General features: G+C 40.0%; 2 protein-coding genes and 2 non-coding genes across 6 annotated transcripts; 1 reads left to right on the top strand and 3 right to left on the bottom strand.

Annotated features, from left to right (window-relative positions):
• Positions 1-982: 982 nt before the first annotated feature.
• On the top strand, positions 983-13,813 carry fam83hb (family with sequence similarity 83 member Hb). Its single transcript, XM_068728491.1, has 8 exons — positions 983-1,208; positions 6,085-6,277; positions 6,402-6,734; positions 7,930-8,094; positions 8,244-8,368; positions 8,477-9,022; positions 9,167-11,573; positions 12,323-13,813. The coding sequence occupies exons 2-8, from the start codon at positions 6,155-6,157 to the stop codon at positions 12,341-12,343; spliced, it is 3,720 nt and encodes a 1,239-aa protein (XP_068584592.1). The 5' UTR covers positions 983-1,208; positions 6,085-6,154; the 3' UTR covers positions 12,344-13,813.
• Positions 13,814-13,892: 79 nt separating this feature from the next.
• Positions 13,893-19,777, bottom strand: si:ch211-199g17.9 (uncharacterized protein LOC108180085 homolog). 3 transcript variants are annotated; one of them, XM_068728492.1, is made up of 10 exons: positions 19,672-19,777; positions 19,063-19,107; positions 18,920-18,982; positions 16,218-16,292; positions 15,965-16,012; positions 15,798-15,852; positions 14,810-14,899; positions 14,662-14,725; positions 14,477-14,543; positions 13,893-14,363 (listed from the first exon to the last, which is right to left on the bottom strand). In XM_068728492.1, the coding sequence occupies exons 1-10, from the start codon at positions 19,685-19,687 to the stop codon at positions 14,263-14,265; spliced, it is 624 nt and encodes a 207-aa protein (XP_068584593.1). In that variant the 5' UTR covers positions 19,688-19,777; the 3' UTR covers positions 13,893-14,262. The 3 variants fall into 3 exon arrangements, with proteins under 3 accessions (XP_068584593.1, XP_068584595.1, XP_068584596.1); XM_068728495.1 differs by lacking the exon at positions 14,477-14,543 and having other exon boundaries at positions 14,271-14,363; XM_068728494.1 differs by lacking the exons at positions 18,920-18,982; positions 19,063-19,107; positions 19,672-19,777 and adding an exon at positions 16,829-16,910.
• Positions 16,478-16,609, bottom strand: LOC137886283 (U8 small nucleolar RNA). Its single transcript, XR_011104958.1, has one exon. It is a non-coding gene; the product is annotated as a U8 small nucleolar RNA (small nucleolar RNA).
• LOC137886282 (U8 small nucleolar RNA) lies at positions 17,888-18,019 on the bottom strand. Its single transcript, XR_011104957.1, has one exon. It is a non-coding gene; the product is annotated as a U8 small nucleolar RNA (small nucleolar RNA).
• Positions 19,778-20,315: the final 538 nt, after the last annotated feature.

Here is a 20,315-nt window from a genome sequence, read left to right as displayed (position 1 = left end):
AGTATATTCTACAAATGATACATATTAAAATAGTGTAACTGAATCTGAGTATCCTGCACTGTGGCTTTATGGCCTTTAGAAAAACATGCTTCCCAAACTCAGCCCAGTTTAAAGAAGGAGACACTGAGTAGTGTAATCTGCAGTAGAGGATTCATAGAAAGGAGAAGTGCAGAAGTCTGCTGATTCAGTGTTTTACCACGGAGAGAAACAGCAGGCAACTCATCCACACAGTGTTTCAGTGGGGGACATGGTCTCCAAGGAAACCAAAGTGAGCCTATGTAACTTTTGCTAAAAAGCAACATATATCTAACGTTAGCTAACATTAGCCACCAAAGGCTACTGGTCATACCAGACCCAGTGAGGCTTTAGCAGCAAAACCGCTGAGAGTATTGCTTTGAGAAATGGAAGGAATACTGTTATTTCATAAATTATAGTGCAGCTTTTAACGGCTGCCAGACACTTCCAGCGACTCAAGAGAACTTTATTGTGAACCAATCCACATACAAACACAAGGTAGGTGGTGACATCTCATTTCTCCAGGGCCAATTGTGCTACATTTAATATTTAGCAGCACAAAATATTAAATCCAACATAACGTGCCAAAAGACAAGATAAGGTGCCAAAACAAAACAAAACAAGTGCAGAACTTTGTAAAGAAGACAGAAAAAGTGTACAAAGTAAGTGCAAAGGGCGATTTATTTGAACAAAACTAACAAAATTGAAACAAAGTCCTACAGAAAAAAAACATCTATGTTAAAGGAGTTTTGGGAAAAGTTTTGGATAAACTTCTGTTTAATGAAGGCTGGATAAATCCCAAATTAGCAGCCATGACATAAAGGCCAACACTTTTGAAATACACCAGTGGGAGTGAACTTCCAATGGTCTGTCTGCTTCCAGCGATCAACGGGTTTTGGGAGGAGTCACGCCGGTGGGAAAGCCTAGCCCAGCAGGAGTCGCGTCTCCTTCCTCATTCAGCGCGCTGATCGGTGCCCTATGTGGCGGTAGCTCCGGAGGTTCACACCCCGCCGAGTGAAGCAAGTAGCCCGGGCCTGAAGACCCCTGTGGCCTAGTTGGCAGTGGAGGGTGCACACTGGGGGTTTGGGTGGAATTGTAGCCCGATCCGAGGAATACCGACGGCAAGGAGACGCACATCGGCGGTTTCACGTCGGTACAAAGTGAGGAGACAAGTACTGCAGCAAAGTTTGGAGGTACTGACAGGCGTGGATATAAAGGCGAAGTTTGCAAGTGCAAAATGGGACAAAAGAACTATTTGTACAGAGGGTCTATTGTGTCCTGTTTTAATATATTTTAATTATATATTCTAATTATATCCTGCTCTACTCTATCCTGTTTTATTCTATTCTAGCTGTTTCTTGCTTTATGTAAGGACAGATCCAACTTTATTATCCTCTACCTGTATCTTAATTATAATCTATTCTACTGTGTCCCCTCCTGGTGTGATATCTCCTGTATCCTAGTCTATTTTCTTCTTCTTTATTCATTACTCCAAAAAGTAAAATGCTGGTTACTCACCAGCAGCCTGAAGTTTATAGAGGATTAATCATCGCGGTATAGCTGCTGCTGTGTATTGCAAAACCTGAACAGTACTGTTATTATAGTCTAAGCACACAGAAGGCTCCGCATTGGCTGTCACTGACTAACTGCTGCTCTTTCTCCTGCCCTTTGAAGACATTCAAGAAAAAGAATAACTGCTACTTTTTTTGTCAGATTGTGTAGAGCATTGTCTGCACTGCATTGTTTGGGATAGAGGAAATAAATAATGCTTGAAAAGGCAGAGACACTTTTACGAGCGTGTCTAATGCATTGGTTTGCACAATATATGGATTACAGGTTATCATGAGGCTAACATGACATCCCTCTAATTTGAAGATATTGATGGGATAATACAAGGTTCTTGTCCTGCAGCCTTGTGTTGAGCAAGCAAGACACCCGCCACGTGTCGTCTTCTATAGGCTTTGATGTATAGGCTCTTATATTATCTTTATTAAAATTGTTGGCAGCTTTTTACCAAACAAGCAATGTAATGATTCAAACTTCACCTTTACAGGCTGCTCCTCGATTCACTCAGTGACTCACTGGATAGAAATAATCCAACATGTGTTTATAATTTGGAGGGAAAGGTTTTGTAGTGCCAGCTCTTTTTTTGTGGCAAGTCCCTGCATGTGTGCTTCTTATTATAGATTTCATCTAGTCACACTAGCAGCATGGCCAAGGCTGCATCCCATTCATAGCTGTGTTTGCATTGTATATGTTACAAGGGGTCATTGTCTGTGGTTGTAAAACATGTATGAGCAATAGTGTGCTTCCTAGGGAGAGAAAATGCAAAGTAGAAGTATTTCTCAGCTTTTGTTTTGGGGGTTTTCCATTCAAGAGGACCGCAGACATTAAGGCAGGTGGAACAGATGATGAGGACTGCAGTGGACCTGTTTTTCTAGCAGTGCTGCTATGTAAAACACAGTTAGGAAAAGGGAGGATATTGGCCGCCATTTTCCCCTTACATGCAGTATACATTCACCTGACTGTGAGCTGTCTTTTGTGTGACTTTCCACAGTCAGTTCAATAGGTGTGATGATATACAGAGAGACAAGTCGTGCTCTGTGTTAGCATTCATCTATGTTTGTGTGTGTTAACCTGACGAAAGTGGCACTGAAAGGTCCTGACTAGAGCACCAGGAGATTAGTGGCTCATCCCTCCAAACCTGTTTTGTGGTATTCGTTTCTTACTCCATTCACACCGAATTATCGCACAAAATGAATCAATATAAGAGGTATGCCGGATCAATCCTGGTGTTTGTTTAGTGAGGAGTGCTCTGATGTGTGTGTGTGTGTGTGTGTGTGTGTGTGTGTGTGTGTGTGTGTGTGTGTGTGTGTGTGTGTGTGTGTGTGTGTGTGTGTGTGTGTGTGTGTGTGTGTGAGAGACAAGAGAGAAAATAGAACATATTTTTGTGAGTTTGTGATTGATAGTTTGTGTCTCCACAGGCTTGTTTCTCTTATTCACATGTTGAGACAGATAACATTTTTCCCTTCCTCAGCTCTTCACTAAATGTTTCTCTACCTCTTCTCATGGTAGGAATGCTGGGAATGAGCCATTTACACGCTTGGTGAGCAAACAATCGGCACATCTGAATATTGGGTTTATCAGCCTTGAAGAGCTGCAGTCGGTTGCCGCCTGCCGACCCTGTGGTGGTTTAGTGTTTCAAACCATCTTTGTCAGTGGTGCATTTAGGGCAGGCTCGTCCTTGTGTGGGGAACAGAAAGCTTTAACTAAAGGAGGAACAGAGAGAGAGAGAAAAGAAAGAGAACAATCCCTATCATCGTGTCACTGTCCATGGTTTGATGCTTACTGCAGTTGCTATAACAACAAACAAAGCAGCCAAAATTTGTTTGAATATCCTACCAGTCCGCCAGGTGAGGTGGAGAAAGTCTGCCATGCTTCTTACATTGTGTTATTCTGCTGTTGCTTCATTCTGCAGTGACCCAGAGGTCACAAGGGCTCTCTTTAGTTCTACTGTGCTCTGTAGTACTTAGCTACTATAGCTACTATATTCACCTCAGGGTTGATTTTCACCGGTTAGCTGTTTTCTTCTCAGTTGAGTGTTGTAATCATCAACAATTTTGATAATCAATCCATTTTTCAAGTAAAAATGTTGAAAATGACCTGCTTTCAAATCCTCAATTGTGTTTTATGTGTTGATATCTTTCGGTTTTAGTGGCAATCTTCATTATCTTTTGCCATTTTTGAGTAAACAATTAAAAAATGAATCTTGCAACTGAAAGGCAATACAGTTGTTCTAACTATTTGATCATTTGAAAAGTACTTGCAGTGTTTTTGTTGGCTGTTGTTGTGTTGCCACACATGACAGGCATTTTTTCTGAGGTTTGAACATTATGACAAGCACAGCCAGGTGCACACCTCTAAGTTTTTGTCTGTTATCACATGTCCTCAGGTATGTTCTCTACTGCTGCTTCAGCATAAGTCCCCTGATTACACATCAAGCCCCAGGCTGCTATACTTCTTTAAAATAATGAACAAAACAAAAAAGTAGCTGTGATTTGTCCATATTAGAAACTTGGCAGGAGTAGAATTATTCCATGAAAGCAGTATGTGCGTCTAACATACCTCGCTGCCCGCTATGGAACTTTTAAATGGGAACAGCGCACCGCAAAGGCCCAATTTCTATGGCTCAAACGGAGTAAGGAAACAGGATGTCAGCCATTTTGCCAGCAGATGAATCACCAGAGCAGCATGTTGCAAGTTATCCCTAGGCTAGAAAAGGCCGGGCTCCCCGGTGACTCACCAGGCTTCTGAGTGAACCAGCTTCTCCCACTGATTGCGGGTTAGGACTTGGGGCCTTTTGCTATCCCCGCTGATCTCTCAAGTGTGTGAGGAAGTTAACAGAAAACACGTAACACACTTCTAAAGCAGGTACAACCTTACAAAACATCTACTCACCCTCCCACTCAGACCCCTGGTCTCACACACCCTTATTGATCAAGCTGTCAGTAGACCACAGTTCTGTGGTGATATATATCCACTCAGTCAAAAACACTTCCTGTATTGACCATATGCTGAAATGTGCAGGAGGGACACATGCATAGTCCTTAGATTTACTGTCTAAGTGTTTAACCAGCTTACTTTGAATACATGAACAATTTTAGTGGGTTGTATTTCATTAATTGAAAAATAATCTGCAACCTTTTTGATAATCAATTAATAATTCTTCAAGTCTCTTTATTGTCTCTTTTGGGCTTTGAGTGAGAGAATTGGTATCTAATGAATCGATTCATTGGCTCTTAGGGTCTGTGGATCTGCGAAGTGATTCCTGAACTTCTCTATCCTCTCTTTCTCAATCGCACATTCCCAAATTGTTATTGAGAATGTTCCTTTCACTCCCTCAAATTAAGTCAGTTCAAGTCATGGCATAACTATTAGCATCGTTATGCTCTTATATGTAAATGTGTGTGTTGTGACTGAACCAGATTTTTCAGGATGAGGTCCGAGTAGCAACTTGAAGTGTGACGCACCAGCAGGAGGATTTACTGAGCCGAGATATGAGAGAACCTGTCTCTACACCTCTAAATGCCTTTCTTACTCCTCCCTTTCTCTTGACTGTCTTCTTTCTCTTACGACCATTGTATTTTCCATGTCCTGTTGTTTTTCTTTATGTAGAGTTTTCTCACAAGCCAGATTGAGTTTTAGTTCATCATCTGTGCTATCACAAGCAGGATACTTCTTTGCTGAATATGACTGACATTACATTAAACGGGCAATTAAGCAGAGTTGGTGATGATGCATTGGGGTTAGATATTCAGTCTGAGGAAGTTACAGACAATGTCTTGGTATTTCTCTTTATTAATAATAATATTATTATTATTATTATTATTATTGTTGTGCAAGGTCATCCAGTTAAATGTTACATGACATGAGTTGTCAAGTTATTTTTAGTTTGGTGCCACACCTATTTTGTATTTGTATAATATTAATGGCAATAATAAATAAAAAAAAACATCAATTGCAACGCAATTATAATTGATTTATAAATAAATCTGCACCATTCCTCTCAACTGCATTAATTTGCCTTGTAAACCTAGAAACGGCCCTTCGGCTGTGGAGATCTGTCACAACTGTTAATGTGTCGTATTGTGTGCCAGTAAAGGTGTGTTAATGTGAAAAGTGTACTTGTTAAACTTACTGCACAAGCTTTTGACTCAGCAACAATAGACTCTTTGTGTAACAGGTTATAGTTAATCTGTTTTCTTGTGTATCTGGACACAAAGCGTTCTTCCTCTCACCACCCTGAAGAATATTTGGTTGAATTATGAGTATTGTATATCACTGATGCAGGAGTGGTGTGTTGTCTAGTCTACAAAAGCAATATGACTGAATCCCTGAATATGGTTTTGCTCTGAGATTCTTAAAAACCTGTAATGTTATTTCTCTAAAACACAAAAAAAGGCTGCACAGACGCTTGAACAAATGTATTGATAGCTTTGTGTCAGATTTTTTTATTTACCAACATAATTTCAATCACTGACCTTTTCTTTTTCTGACTTTTCTGCACAGGTACAAATTCCTCCTCCCTTACCTCTCCTCACCCGAGCCCTGACCGTTGACCCCACCCCTCTCTCCAACCATGGCACACCGATCTCAGAGTTCATCTGTTGGTGATAACCCCCACGACCCAAACTACCTGCCCCCTCATTACCGTGAGGAGTACCGCCTAGCTATTGATGCTCTGATAGAAAATGACATACAGGTAAAACTGCAGTTTTGCACTTGTATTTGTTGCACTTGTATTTGTTTTGTTTTTACATACGTATCAAATTAAATATCATTTTTAAAAGATGTATTGGTTTAATGTGTGTCTCCTATCACACCAGGGTTACTGGGAGTTCCTCCAGACCGCAGAGGTGGTCGGCTTCCTGTCACAGGCAGAAATTGAATTTATCAAGTCTACAATCCAGATGCCCAACCAGACCTCTAATGTCCCAGAGCTGACATACCATGAGGGAGGACAAGAGGCTGATGGCTCTTCCGACACCTACTGGCCGATGCATTCTGACGTGGATGCCCCGGGGCTGGACATGGGCTGGCCGCAGCCACAGCAAAGCTTCATGGGGCCCACGGAGGTCACCACTCTAGTCAACCCCTCCGACCCAGACATGCCGAGCATCAAAGAGCAGGCCAGGAGACTCATCAAGAATGCACGCCAAGTAAGTAAAAGGGAGGGTAAACAGGAGTTAAACTTGCATATCCTGTTTGCTTTCAGCTGGTATTACTATGAAAACTATCATCTGAAGCTGAGATCAAAGCATTCTACGTAAACATACACGTATTCAGTGTACAACAACAAATCTGCTATGAATGCTTTTGTTTCTAAGCACATACCATTCTTTTTCATGGCGAATCTAAAAGTGGATGGGTGGAAAACACCTATGATGTAATACATTAACACACCATTTATTACTACTGAGTATCCTCTTTCTCTGTCTTATCAGTATGTACGGTACAAATCAAACTTTATCTTAAAAAAAAAAGAAGAAAAAAAAGAAAGTTTAGATACTGGACTGGCAGTGATCAATGTATGTGTGGGTAATGCTATGTCATTCTCAGTTTAATCTTACTTTTTATCTGCTGCTGCCAACTTCGACACCACTCCCTTTCAGATGAATTTTTACCTCGCTGGCCTTTGGCTCAATTTAAAATACAATTTACACAAAGTGAACATGAGTCAAACCACGTTAGTGTGGTTGGCTGTGTTGTTATTTATTGTCATTTTTGTTAAGTGAAAACATTTCTTTAACTGTGACACAACTTGTGACTCTCCTGTGTTCAGGCGTAACAGTGTTTCAACATGAACATAGAAGACAGACAGCTTCTGAGACAGGAGTCATTCATCTTTCTATACCGTGTTTATTGTGTACATTTGTGTGTATTGTATTGCTGATACACTGAGTGCAGGTAAATTCCCATGTAGTGTCAGAGAGCCAGTTGTTATTGTATATGGATTCATCATAGGGCCCTGAAATAGACTTGGTGTATTTTGTTGACCCAATGCGGTTGAGCGAGGAATGAGGAAGCAATGTCTTCATTGAGGTGTGCACAATATTTTAATTCATTATTTTATTTTGTATAGTATCTATGGAACGGTGTAAATAACGTTAGTACATAAATTAGTCTTAACATCCTACTTCATTATCACATTGTCAGCAGAAGCATTTACGCAATCCCGTCAAAAGTACCATAAACATGTACATATTGTATACATTCCTTTTTTGAAAATATGTAATCGTTTTGATGTTGCAATTTTAAATGACCTATTTAGTTAAAATTGTTATAAAACGGAAATAATAAAGACAATAGTATACTGACCAAACTAGCTTTCTTGTGTTTGCTCTTCTGCTTCAGGTTATTGGTGTGGTGATGGACACGTTCACAGATGTTGACATCTTTGCGGATCTTCTGGACGCAGCAGGACGCCACATTCCGGTTTACATTCTACTGGACGAGCAGGAAGCCCATCACTTTGTTTCTATGGTCATCAACTGCAAAGTCAACCTGGACATGCATCCTGTGAGTTTGCCTTCATTACATTTCCTCAAAAGACCGGACTACCAGTTGGCTATCCTTTGGCATTGATTGTGTTTTTTACTTATGTATAACACGGCATTTCCACTAAGGCTTGCATGTGTCCATAACATGATTGAAATTTGGTTTTATAGATGGTGCGCATCAGGACTGTGGCAGGAGTAACTTATTATTCCCGTACGGGGAAATCCTTTAAGGGGCAGGTGAAGGATCGTTTCCTGATTGCTGACTGCAAAGCTGTACTCAGTGGCAACTACAGGTGGGCCATTCAATTATGTTTTTATTGAATTCTCAAGACTCCCTTGCCATTCACTCAGCAAATGTAAGTACTTTAATTACCTCCACTGTTCTTTCTTTTTTCTTACAGTTTCATGTGGTCCTTTGAGAAGATCCACCGCTGCATCGCCCACCTCTTCCTCGGGGAGCTAGTTGCCACCTTTGATGAAGAGTTTCGCATTCTCTTTGCTCAGTCAGAGCCTCTAGTCATTGACCCATCCAATGGAGCGCTTGCTCTTTCTGACACCGGCAGCAACAGCAGTTACTTGAGCAGCCAGTTCGGTCTGAATAGGACCCAGTCTTTGCGTTTCCGCAGGCAGCCTGAGCCTCCCGGTGGCTTCCCCTATGGAGACTCTGATCGTAACCTCGCACTTCCTTTCCGAAGGAACGATCCGTTTCGTCACACCGTTGAACCTGGGGCAGGAATTACAATTGGAAAATATTCCCAGCAACAGTTTCGTCTGCAACAGTCGTACCTGGAGCAGGGGAGGTCCCTAGTTTCCAGACAAATGGAGCTGAGTAACTCCTCCTTCAAGAGGCACAGCTATGCAGAGGGAACCCAGGAAAACTACTCATCTTCGAGGCAATACATGAGGCATAGAGTCATGAATAATCTGGATGAGACAGATTTTCAAAGGTAGCTAACCCTTTAATATCTACAACTGTTTGGAATCAGAATTATTCAGAATCATCACATCACAATCTTAATTGAGTACATGTCTTTACACATAACAATACATGTATAATAAAACAATTAAGAACCATAATTCTTTCTTGGCAGGGAGCAGACCCAAAGTAGCCATCACTACAATGAAGGGCCTGGCCCGGGATCTGGCCACGGACACTACGACAGACTTCGAGGTCGTCCTTCACAACTCTCCATTGACCAGTATTCAGATTCAAGCTATCGCTCAGAACCCGAGCCTCCACCAGGAAACTATGGCCGAGGCTACTTTTCATCTGAGGACTTGAGAGGACCTGAGGAAAACCAGGCACATCCATTAGCTGGGAGGTATGGAGGGGATTCCACCAATAAAAGGCCAACCATAGGTCAGGCGTATGCCTGCCAGAGGTCTCCCACGCAGCCCCACCCACCAGAGAAGAAACAGTTTGCCAAACAATCGGATCAAGAGCCTGATGAAGATGAAGGTGCTAAGAAAGGCATGAGGAGTTGGAGAATCCAATCCTATCTCAGCACCTATGAGGACAGTGGAGAAGAAGGCCTGACTCAACCTTTAGGACCTGATGCATTTGAAGATCTTCCACCATCTCAGCAGCCAACTGCCACTGAACATTCAGCTCCCCGCTTTGGAACAAATGAGCCACCGAATGTTCCCCCCAAACCCAGACCAGCTGTCATAAGACCGCGGTATGGAAAGCCCATCTTACCTGAGGGCAACAGTAACAGTGCCCCAACAACAACCAAGGATCTACTTGCAAAAGCCAGGGAGGCTGAGATGGAAAGGGAGAGAGGCACAGAGAGGGGGGCAGCAAGGGAGGTGGGTGTAGATGTGGAGGTGAACGAGACTCCAGATCTCTTCCTGTCCAAACATGAATCATTCCGTACGCGTATTAACCCACTTCTTCAACGTAGCTCTCGCCTGCGTTCCTCGCTTATATTCTCATCTTCCAAAGCAGAGATACACAGTGGTAGCCTTGGCCTGAAACCAGCAACAGAGAAAGACGAGGAGTTAGACACAGTGCGCACCTCCTCGATTGTGGCCCAGATACTAGAGAAGAGAAGGTCATTGACTCGTGAGCCTTTTGAGTGGAGAAAGAAGGCTGAAGAAAAAGAGAAGGAGAAAGAAAGGGAGGAGGAGAAAGAAAGGGAGGAGAAAGAAAGGGAGGAGAAAGAGAAAGAAAGGGCGAAAGAAAGGGAGAAGCAGAAAGAAAAAGAGAAGGAGAGAGAGCGACAGCGACAGCAAGAAGAAAAGGAGATTCGATTGAAAAATGAGATTAAAGCAAAAGAGGAACAGCAGAAAACCAAGGAAGAGGTAAAGAAGACACCAACTGTTCAGAAATCTGAAGTCACATCATTTTCTATGAACATGAATGACCCAGCCAATAGACTGCAGTATTTCAAAGAGCTGGCTGAAAAGAGAAAAGCCTCAAAAATGGAGACAGAGTCATCGCTAAAAGCCCCAGAGCCTGCTGAAAAAAAGCCAGACCTTTCTATTAAACCTCCCATAAAACCCGCAATGACTCCAGAGATCCACACTGTCTCTCTTAGTTCAGCAGAACCTGAACCAAAGAAGACAGACATCTCTGCAAAACTGGCAGAGCTCACTCGCAGATCTTCATTTAGTTCCTCGAAACCATCCATAATCTCCGCCAGGCCTTTTACGAGCCGACCTTCAGAGACAACTCAACCTCATAAAGAGGAAACTGCATCTGAGGGTCAAAAGAGGGATATATTCAAGTCTCTAAAGCCCCTCGCTTCACCGAAGATCTTCAAGAGGGATCCGTTGAAGCTCAAAGGACTGAATCCTCGTCGCATCTCCTGTGGCGAAGAGATTCTGACCACAGATGCTACAGATGCAGAAAAGAGTGAACTGAAAAAGAGTCGCTCTCATAGTTCCTCAACTATGCCACGTGATGAATCCAGGGAAGGACTGCAAAAATATTTGGGATCTAATACATCTATCAACACACTTGGTGAGAGCAAGGGTGAGGGTAAGACACTTGACTTCTTAAAGAAGCAGACTCAGAGGCTAAAGGGATTCCTGGGGCCCAAGGATAAAGACAAGAAATCTTCCGGAGATGATAGGACCATGAGCACGGTCAGAGAGATCGCTGAAGATTCAAGCAAAAAGCAGAGTTCATCGGCTAAAGATAAAGGATCTACCGCAACGGACCAAACTACAGCCAATCACAAGACATCAACCAGCACGTTGGGTCCGTCTCGATACCAGGCCACTGGCGGCTCTGTTATCTTCAGCAGCAACCTACGAGATGACACCAAAGTCATTCTAGAGCAGATCTCAGCCAACAGCCAGAAGAACCGACTGGAGCGAGAAGAAACCGGAGGGGACCGAGACAGTGCCGGCGGGGAGAAGGGGCTGGAGAGACAAAACTCCGTCAAAAAGAGTCGATTTCTGCATCCACAGACCAACGTCCAGGAGCGGGAGGGATTACTGAAGAGGATAGAGAGTCTGAGGAAGGAGAAGAAGGTCTACAGCCGCTTTGAGGTAATATAGGATGATGTTTGCAGCATGGATGGGAAAGAGATATAAACAGAAGCAAAAGTAGCGTTAGATGTAAACAACTAAAGCAGTTAGGACATGTATTAGTGAAGTCAGGGGTTTGGATTAAACTTCATGACAAAAACCCAGCTGTTTAAAATAAATATAATAATAATAATAATAATTAATCAGATGCAGCAGGATACAGTACACTTGTGTGAATGGTATATGTTTACAATTTAAAAAGTAAAACATGAAAGAACGATTTCTTTGCAACTCTCTGATCCATAAAAATGATCAGATGTTTAAACTCATGTTAAGGCTTTACGGAATTTTAGATTTTTAATTAAGGTTTGAAAATAAGTCATAGAAATGTAGATAAACATTATATATGTTTTAGTGATATTTTTATAGATGGTCTAAATCATTTCAGAAGTAATTATGTTGTTTGGGAATAAACACTAGTTTCAATTATACAAACAACTACAGATTAATGTCAACAAATAAATGTTGGTGGATGAGCTACGGTTCATTCCTTTTTCACTAGAAGTCTAGTACAACTGTATGATTGTTATTGATTATTATTCTATTTTAAATACCACTGAATTTGGTTGTATATTTTCTGGTATACTGGTTAAATATAAGTGACTTAGGGCTGTCCCTCATAATATTGACAGTAGAGAGGAGGAGGAAAAGGACTAAAATGAGTTCATACACGGTTGCATTCAATGTCCTCCCTGTTGTTCTGTTGACAGATGGGGAATAGCTTGGGATAACGAAAGAAGGAGGAGCCACCTTTTATATGGAAACTATTTATGCAAGATGATCAAAAAGACCCATTGCCCATATGTGTCAACAACGCCACTATCAAAGTTCCTCTGCGGCTCGACACTGCAGCCTTTCCTGGATTTTCACAAGAAGTAATAAAACTTGAAAGACAATATATGAAAATGCTGAAAACAACTTAAAGTCATTGGGTCTGGAATGTTCCTGTGTGCCAAGACCTGGTACTACCTTGACCTTATATGGTGACTGAGAGAAAGAACAGTGACTCTACTGCATGGGCTAATGTTCCACCAAACAGAAAGAGGTAGGGCAGTTCACCTCAAACACAACTTGTACGAACGTGGCTGAGGGAGTTGGAGAGGATAAAAGAAAGATATTACATATTGCACCTGAGGGATATAAAATAGATCCATGCCCGTTGAAAAACGTGTGGTATACCGCTGCATGGGTACCATGCCATTGATGTGTGTTTCTGCAAGTGTTTGTGTCGCTGGTACTTGTTTGAAACTGAATGGGAGAAAGTGTCCTTGTGGATTCACCGTGTGCCAATAGCCTAACAAGGGCATTACCAAAGCCAGGAGGACAATTATTAACCCAGACCAGAAAGCAAAGATGAGAAAATGAAGAGGAATAGAATGAGATGAAGGTGGAGAATTTAAAAGGCAAATATGTGAGATTATAGAGAATGAAAAACACAGTGAAACAAAAGAGTTTCATATACCTTTCTATCAAGGCGTGGAGTCGTGAACCTACTTCTCAGGGTAGAAGATGTCAAATAAGCATCAGAGAGCGGCCTACAGGCTTTCATGGTCGGAGGAGTGGGGTTGAAAATGTCTTATGTAATGTAAATAAAAATGTAAAAGCACTTGCAGTTGTCTTGAACACTGTAAAAAAGACAGATTTGACTAAAAAAAAAACCTACCCCGGTTTCTTTGTCTTTTCACTTTTAAATGAGTCATCACCTATAAAGGAAAGGAAGAGAACAAGGGAGGCTACATTTTAGCGTACTGGAGCAGGGCCATGCCTCATTACATAAGTCACTTAACTTGTGAGGCCTACGCCCCACGCAGAACTGCTGACTCTTTTGTTGGTGTGTAAATACTAGTAAAGCAGAGCTTTAGCTCTATGGTACGATTCCCAGGCTGCTTGAGAGCTCGACGGCATCAGACTGGAGGATTGATTGTCATACAGACACTTCGGGGGTTACAGTGTTTTTTCTATATGGGATAATGATGTACATATTTATCTAAAAAAAAAGGGGCTTGTTGATAATTTAAATAACAAATTAGCTGATGATCATCCTCACTGTACTATCAAAGTGCTGCGTGATTATTTTAATTAATATGCAAGTATGTGTTCTTGGCTGTAATAAGTACGGTGAAATCAGTTGCACAGGGTCAATGTGTTGTTGTTGTTTAAACCTCGGATAGTATTAAATTGTATTTGAAATACTGCAAAAATGTCTTTTATTAAATCTCTTTAAAACTGAAATTGAATCTGGCTGTGTGCACATATATACAGTACGCAAGTATATTGTAGTGAATGGTTGTACTATTTTTGTTTATAAGCTCTCGTAAACCCATTTAAAAACAATATCAGAACAATGTTAAAACCTTTATATTTTTTAATATATGAATAACTTTTATTATATGAATACACAATATTTAGGTAAGATGAACATAGGAACATATCCATACAGGATACTACTGCCGCAACTGAACACCATATACCGGTCATAAAATGTAAAATACTGCAGGTTTCAGGAATACATCAAAGCAAGCCTCCTTTGGACTGATAAAACCCAGAAGACAACATTTGTGAAGTTTTAGGACACCGGACACCAACAGATCAAAGCACATCTAAATGAGGGACCCTCTGATTCTACAAAATACCTAAAAAATACTCTGTTTCACTCCTGAGTCTCTGCAGCTGTTTTCTCCAGCTGCCTCTGTTTCTCCATCTCGTCTAAATCCTCATTGAGACGGTGCAGCTGAGCCAACTTCATTTGTTCTGTAAGAATTACAGAAGAAGACCAAATCAAAAGGGGGGTTGGGAATCGAAAAGAAACACTACATTCTTGCATGTCCAACAATAAATGTTTTACTGCTCGAGAGGAAACTTACCAGCTGATAACAGCTGACTTTTTGTATTCTCAGCACTTTTTATTTCATCTGAGAGCCTTTCTGGAGTCTAAGTAACAATTTGAAGGTTATCAGTCATTAACGACATCAACATTGAGTCACATTCTGTTTTAGAGATGTTGGAAAAAATATAGATGTCCATGTTATTTTATATAAGATTAACTTACAAAGACAGAGTGCAGACTCTTATGCTGCTCTATCAGTTGTTGAAGTTGGTTTTCAAACTTCATCCTGCAAAAACAAGGCTGACTTTATCAAAAATATATGACAATTAAAAAGTTTTTTGTGATACATAATTGCACTTTTAATACGTACCGCTGCTTCCGCTGTTTAAGCTTGAATTCCTGAATTTCACATCTGTACTGTTCCAGCAGTTCCCTGTTTTTCTTGTTCTGCTTCAAATGCCTGCATAAAACACATGATTCATCACTAAGTACAAAATATAAACATATATATAAAATGTAAACATTTCCACCAGAGCCTTCATTTCACCTAACCGTACCGTGTGCATAGTAGACAAGGTTTGAGGAGTGTTAATCATCACTTCACAGCTATAAGCTTTGGTCAGTGATTACAGCATATTCTTCATTTCACAACATTAGATATCAATACCACATGATCCTGTGACATAACACAAAAATGTGTCATAGCCACGACAAGCTAAATACACGGTATATAGTACAATTAATCACATCATCAGTCATCATACATGAAAATGTGCTTAACAACATATAAAAGCATAACGTTTAAAAAGTGACACTGGTGTTAAACTCAGAAGCCTAGACGCTACAACGTCTTCTTTAAGGCTTTCGATGTGTAGAATGAAACATGTACATATCTTAATTTTAATATCTCAAATCCATCTAGCAGGAAGTGATTAAATATAGTATATAATAATATATAATATAGTCCACAGAGAAAGGTATATATATATATATATATATATATACACTGGAGTCAAATACCTTGTTTCTGTTAAACATACTTGGCCAATAATGCTGATTCAAAGTTTTAAATGATATCAATATATAAATAGGAAATTATGCAAGACATTAAAAATGTCTTTATATACAGTACAAATAGAAAGACTGAAAAAAATAATCTAATATGCCAATATGGTAAATCGAAAATACAGGTTTGACACCAGACAACTTCTCAAAAGGAAACAATATTTAGGATTCTCATTGTTGCTGCCATCTAGTGTTACATTTCTCAAACACACAATAGGAAGAAATACAAATGTTGACTCCAAACAGCTGGAGACATTCAATAATATTGTTTATCTGGCTGGTGTGGAGCTCACCTGACAGTGTCCTGCTCAGACTCCTCACACTGGAACTGCAGCTTCCTGCACAACTCTGGAGACAAACATCACAGCTCGTCAACTTATTATTTACAGCAGATGAGCTATTTGTTTCCAGAAACCTCTGCACGGCACCAATAATCAATTACACATTTGTTTATGAGTACCTTCTTTTTCTTTATGGATTCCTTCCAGTTTGTAAGCTTCAGTTTGTACTGTCAAAACAACAACAGTGCCTAGTTATAATATACAATAATGAACATTTGTATAGATACATAACACATAAATGGTTGCCTAGAGCGTAGCAAACACAGTAACTGACTACTTTTAGTAGGTCTTTGGAAACATCTCAGCAACAGGTACAATAACAATGATATATGTGGATCAAAAACAATTATCAGGAATCATTTTGTGTCTTACAAGTTGTCAGCTCTTCCTGCAAAAAGTCACTGACTGATACGATCTCCTTAATTTCTTCCTCCAGGTCTCTTGTACCTAGAACAAAACAGTGTGATTGAATGTGTTGTAGTTATTATGAAGCTATAGGGTTACTTACTAACCTATGACACATATTCAAATATGATTCAATCATCCCAATACTTCTGAATCACATGTCATGACCCTATGCATGTCTTTACAGAGAATAATGTTTTAATCATTCGCATAGTAGATCAGATAGTATCAGAATGGATCTAATGGGGTGTTGCGTTCCCTAGAAGACGGAGATATTAATCATATCTCATGTTTCTCCACTCATCATGATCTGATACGCCATGTTAGAAGTAACAGGTAAGGATGTACCTCACTGAAGATGGTGTGATTTTGATGTAAAAACCCTTATGATCAGTGTGTACAGCTGTCTTACTCACGGTTTGAAGTTCTAATGGTTGTTCAACTTTTACCTGTTGCATGTAGTTTACCGTCTTTAGCTTAAAATCTGACCCATACGCTTAACTTATTATGATTATTGTTCTGTATGCTATAATTTCAGTTAAACCTAAAATAGGTCGTGTGTTAATTAGCATACAGACCGCACATCCAGCCTTCTCATTGGTGGACATTCACAAAGCTTTCCATCAATCTCAGACCTCCATGTTGAAAAGTTTTCACATGATATGATCAGTTTACCTCTATAAGACACGCTACATGCGGTCTCTTTTACCTAGAACACAGTGTGATTGAGAGTATTGTAGTTATCTTGAAGCTTTAGGGTCACTTACTACAGTGATTTTCAACCACTGTGCTGTGGCACACCAGTGTGCCGTGAGAGATCACTAGGTGTGCCGTGGGAAAATGTGTGATTTCACTTAATCGGTCAATTTAGTTGCTACAAATAATTTGCCATTGTTGAGTGTCTGAGCCTGCAATATAGTGGCTGGCTAAGTAATTAAATACTCTTCCATGTCAGTGGGTGGCAGTAAGTAGCGCAATAATGATAATAATTTAAGACAGTAGAATTAAATGATGCGCAGGAGAGGTTGCGGTGACGAGACAAACAGCGATGGAGAAATATTTGAAAAGGAAAAATGAAGACTCTGAACTGGGCCATGGACAAAACTCTAACCCAGATGAAAAGCCTAGTATTAGTGGTGTTCAAAAGAAAGAAAAAACAGTGAGCTCGAGGCAATACAGCGAAAGTTATCTTTCGTTTGGATTTACTTTCACCAGGAATCCGACTGGACTGACTCCGTTATGCTTGGTGTGAGGGGAAAAGCTATCCAACAGTGCCATGGTCCCAAACGAGTTTAAATGTCATCTCCAAACGAAACACCCACCACTTCAAAACAAGAACAGATTATTTTGTTCCCCTGTATAACTTGTCATTAAATTGTCAGCATATATGCTTTATTATGCTATAATGTCTCATTTTGTAACTTTCTGGGTTGTTGGCATGCCACAGGATCTTTTTAATGTTAAAAAGAGTACTGCAGCACAGACATGATTGAAAATCACTGCATCACCAACCTATTTCATATAACATTAACTGTAGTTCATTTTTAATCCATCCCAATGCATCTGAATCACACCTCATGAGAAGCTATTAATCTATATAATTAATTTCTAATCAGTTTACATTTTTGACATACTGGATCAGAATGGATCTAATAGGGTGTTGCGTTCCCTAGAAGACGGAGATATTAATCATATCTCATGCTTCTCCACTCATCATGATCTGATACTCCAAGTTTGGAGTAACAGGTAAGGATGTACCTCACTGAAGATAACGTGATAACGCCGTAAAAAACATTATGATCAGTGTGTACAGCTGTCTTACTCACGGTTTGAAGTTCTAATGGTTGTTCAACTTTTACTTGTTGCATGTAGTTTACCGTCTTTATCTTAAACTCCGACCCTTATGCTTAACTTATTACGATTATTGTTCTATATGCTATTATTTCAGTTAAACCTAAAGTAGGTCGTGTGTTAATTAGCATACAGACCGCACATCCAGCCTTCTCATTGGTGGACATTCACGAAGCTTTCCATCAATCTCAGACCTCCATGTTGAAAAGTTGTCCTATGGTATGATCAGTTTACCTCTATAAGACACGCTACATGCAGTCTAGTGCTCATTTAACGGGTTTTGGTCGTGTAATTTAAGAAAAACACAGCGCGACTTACTACCGGAAGCGGAAGTATAGCTCCACAAAGACGAACAAAAATGTCAAGATGGTTACGCCACATCCGGCTTTCGAAGAGTTCCAAGTTGAAATTCGTGCTGGCTTGTTCAGAAAAGCGAATACGTAATACGAACGACAGAACTCAAGCTGATCAAATTAATAACCAATTAATACGACAACCAAATTAACCTAAACGTAGATTTTCATGAAACCGTACCAAAGTGCCGACATGAGCGCCATTCAACACGAAGACGGAAAAACGCGACAGTTACTTCGCTGGCTTCACTTTGTACCTTTGTCGTGACCAGAATACGTTACAGTAGGTTGAACATGTTTTATAAATGTTTCTTAACTCATCTTCTCCGAAAGATGTCGCTATTGGGTTTGAACAGACAGTTACCCCCTTGTCAACTAACAGCGAACTTTTCTCTGAAGTAACGTTAGGTCATTTAATGACAGAATTAACAAAACGTGACAAGCTCAAGTCAGTCAAACACTAACCTTGTTGCAGTCTTCTTAATTTGCACATCAGCTGTTCAACTTTGGGCTCCAGCACTTCTCCACCTGACAGCAGGGCATACAAATATACTTTATCAGCCTTGTTTTGGGGATTTTCAAGATTAGTTTCATTAGTACAACTTTACCTTCTTTCAGTGGTGTCGCATTAATCAAGTCCTCAAGGTTGATTCCTGTTAAATAAAAATAAATGTTAATGTGAGGTAAGTGTCCCACTGTGCCCATGAGCAAATGTTAACTAGCTTAACTTTAATGTGTATCTTCAGCTGTCACTATTTAGCTAACGTTACACGGTTAAAAGTTAACTGTTGAGTGGGTTAAAGTTAAAGCTTTTTCTGTGCAGCTATGTTCAGGTTTTGGCTCAGACTGATAAAACGTTAGCTGTCAGCATAGTTTTTAGCTAACATTGACCTAAAATAGTGGCAACCTTTCTCCTTTAGCTAACATTAATGACTTTTAAAAATTAAATGACTTAATTAACTGTAATATTAGAACGATTAACCAGCTGTAGAGGAAGATAATAAACAATAAGCCCCTCTCTTACTATTCTGCTTTAATACTATTAATACGTTTTATTAAAAGTTAGCTTTAGCTTAATAGTTTACGTTACATAGCCAGCGGCTATGACCGATTCTACCACTTAACGCCATGAATAACGTTATGTTGATGATTTATTATAGTTATACATTAACCACTAAAGTAACTCAGTTAATTTAATTTAAATGTAGCCGTCTAACCTGCAGGTCGGCTCATATTTACTCAGCCAGCAGTCTTGTCCTTATCTATCAAGATGGGGGAAGTATCCAATTTTCACTCCCGAGTCCTACTTAACGGTACGTGCGCGTGAGGATGGAATACGACGTTTGGCGCCAAAGGTGCGCGCGCTCCACAGTAGCAGACTAGCATATAAAGAAAAAGTAAACATAAGAAAAACATTTACTGCCTGTCTACAAATGTTTTATAAACAATGAATAATAAATCAGGTCCCATTGGCTACCACATGGTGAATCGTATAAGATATAATGCAATTTATATCTTGAATGTCCACATTTACAGTTGGACACTTAATACAGAACTCCTGTAATGATATTTTAACACAATGGAAATCAAGCCTACGTCATTTAATTTTTTATATTTCGATGACATTCATCTTTTTAATCACAATTTGCTCCAAATATGTAACACGGTATGCACTATTCAAAAGCCTTAAACCTGACCAAGACTAGATGTTTGAGGCTGATAACATAATGATGAAATGGTTATTTATCTTTGAACACGTAACAAAAACTCAAACAACACATGGACTTAGTGGAGCATTCTTTAACTGATCAAATAAAGTCTCAGCTCTGTGGCTGACACCCTATACAACGCATGATGCAAT

Source organism: Cebidichthys violaceus, unplaced genomic scaffold, assembly GCF_023349555.1.
Source record: "Cebidichthys violaceus isolate CVI_PGR_0920_01 unplaced genomic scaffold, fCebVio1.0.p SCAF_42, whole genome shotgun sequence".
NCBI lineage: Eukaryota > Metazoa > Chordata > Actinopteri > Perciformes > Stichaeidae > Cebidichthys > Cebidichthys violaceus.
This window is presented reverse-complemented; position numbering and strand designations above follow the sequence as displayed.